Source organism: Aplysia californica, unplaced genomic scaffold (assembly GCF_000002075.1).
Source record: "Aplysia californica isolate F4 #8 unplaced genomic scaffold, AplCal3.0 scaffold00005, whole genome shotgun sequence".
NCBI classification, from domain to species: Eukaryota; Metazoa; Mollusca; class Gastropoda; order Aplysiida; family Aplysiidae; genus Aplysia; species Aplysia californica.
In genome coordinates, this window is record NW_004797275.1 from 711,365 (window position 1) to 713,535 (window position 2,171).

A 2,171-nucleotide genomic window follows, 5' to 3' on the forward strand; every position below is an offset into this window, starting at 1 on the left:
TACTAAATAGATAACTAAATAAAAATAAATAAATAAATAAACAAATAAATAAATAAATGAATTAATGAAAGAAAGAAAAAAATGAATGAATGAATGAATGAATGAAGGAATGAATGAACCAATGAATTATAAAAAAATTTCGATTAACTTTATGGGATACATAAACATTAAAAAACAATTTAAACTGCCATGCGTACCGAAGACAATAGGGACATTTGTCGTTTTTAGTGTGTAATCATAATAAAAATATGATCAAAACATCCCTGATAGCTTTTTGTGTAGCTCTTTTACCTTTGTGATGATAATAATATGGTACACGTGCACCGATTAGTAATTAGACATTTCCTTTATTTTATTTGTTCTTAAATCATATGGGGCTGTTGATTGATCGTAACGATGTTTTTTAAATGCAAGCAAAAATGTTTTTATTCACAATCACTGAAGGGAAAGTTATACAAATCATTGTTTACACGTGAATGCGTTTTCTTTTAATTGCAAAAGTTTTTTTCGCTAAAATGCTGACCTGGAAAAATTAATTTGTGATCATTTGACACATTTTAGTATTGGGTCTGTTTTCAATAAATTAATGTTTGGAAACAGTTTTGTGAATAGAGAATACCTTTTGTACGACATTACAATAAACGATTTTTTAATGCTCGTTTCTTTTCTTTCAGGGGAGATAGAAACATCAAGCTAACAAACGGCATTGTGGTCGTCATCAGATATTGTTCTGACTTTCTGCTATAATGGCTTTGGACGTTAAAACAGGGAAAAATCATCTCATCTTCTTGAAGCAACAAGACAAAAGACAGCAGAGACAGGCTGGCCTTGCAATATATACCGTCCGCGCTTGGTTCTTTCTCCCGATCTCTTTTATTTAGCTTTCATCAAAGCACTGGTCTTTTTGGTCTACACATCGCCTTTTCTACTTAAAAACACACAAACATAGTATATATATTATACAGGTACATATTCTACGTGCACATACATAATTATATAGATACAGATACAGATACTTAATTTATGCACACACACATACACATGCACATGCGCGTACTCATTATATACATACACAGGCACAGACACATACACATATTATACACAGACACATACACATTCAAATGCACATGCATATACACATACACAGACACAGACGCATATACATACACATACATATTATACACATACACATACACATACGCATAAACACACACACATACACACACATACACACCACCACCACCACCACCACGCTCATGTGTATTGAAGCATACAAATAGGTTCATAAAAGCACATTTGCACGCATGTGTATCCCTCCTTTCCCCCCTCTCTATCCGACACATTTACACACACGTACACACATCCACCCAGACGCACTCTCTCTTTCTCTCTCTCTCTCTCTCTTTCTTTCCCACACACACACACACACACACACACACACATACATACATACACACACACACAAGCACACACACACATGTGCAAAAGACAGAAATATACACTCTATGTGCCAGACGTTCAAATGTCCACGGAAGCGACGTAAAATGTATAATACTTGGATACTTGCTTTGCATTTTTTGTTTTTAAAATTTCAAATAATGTAATTACAATGTATATTGTTTCTGCTTAAAAGCCCCATCTATGTTCTGTTGTGATCTACTTGTGTTGAACTGAAATGTTTATAGATGGAGGGTTTAGGGGCGGGGGCTACATGCTGTTGAGACACAAAAAGAGCATGCCGGAGAGAAAGAAAGAGAGAGAGAGAGAGAGAGAGAGAGAGAGAGAGAGAGAGAGAGAGAGAGAGAGAGAGAGAGAGAGACAGAGAGAGAGAGGGGGGGATGTATGAGAGTACCGCCTGTATTCACCACAGTAGCCATGGCCCGTCGCTCCATCACACAGTCAGAGTTGATGACTCGGTCAGTGGCCGTTGATTGCAGGTCATGCCATCTCGTGACCACTCGGCTCACTCCCTGCGAAACCCGGACATCTACACTTTTCTGTCTGTCTGTCTGTCTCTTTGTCTTTATCTCTGTCTCTCTCTGTCTCTCTGTCTCTCTGTCTCTCTGTCTCTCTCTCTCTCTCTCTCTCTCTCTCTCTCTCTCCTTTTTTTCTTTCTCTTTCTCTCTCTGTCTTTTTTCTCGCTCTTGTTCTCTGTCTCTTTCACACACACA

General features: G+C 37.4%; 1 protein-coding gene across 1 annotated transcript in view; it reads left to right on the top strand.

Moving 5' to 3' along the window:
• The window catches only part of LOC101859287, a gene marked incomplete in the record, with an annotated part of 39,857 nt that extends 38,854 nt beyond the window's left edge, over window positions 1-1,003 (top strand). Inside the window, 1 exon segment of the mRNA XM_013080172.1 lies at window positions 675-1,003. Coding sequence (XP_012935626.1) covers window positions 675-697 — 23 coding nt within the window.
• Between the last annotated feature and the right edge of the window lie 1,168 nt (window positions 1,004-2,171).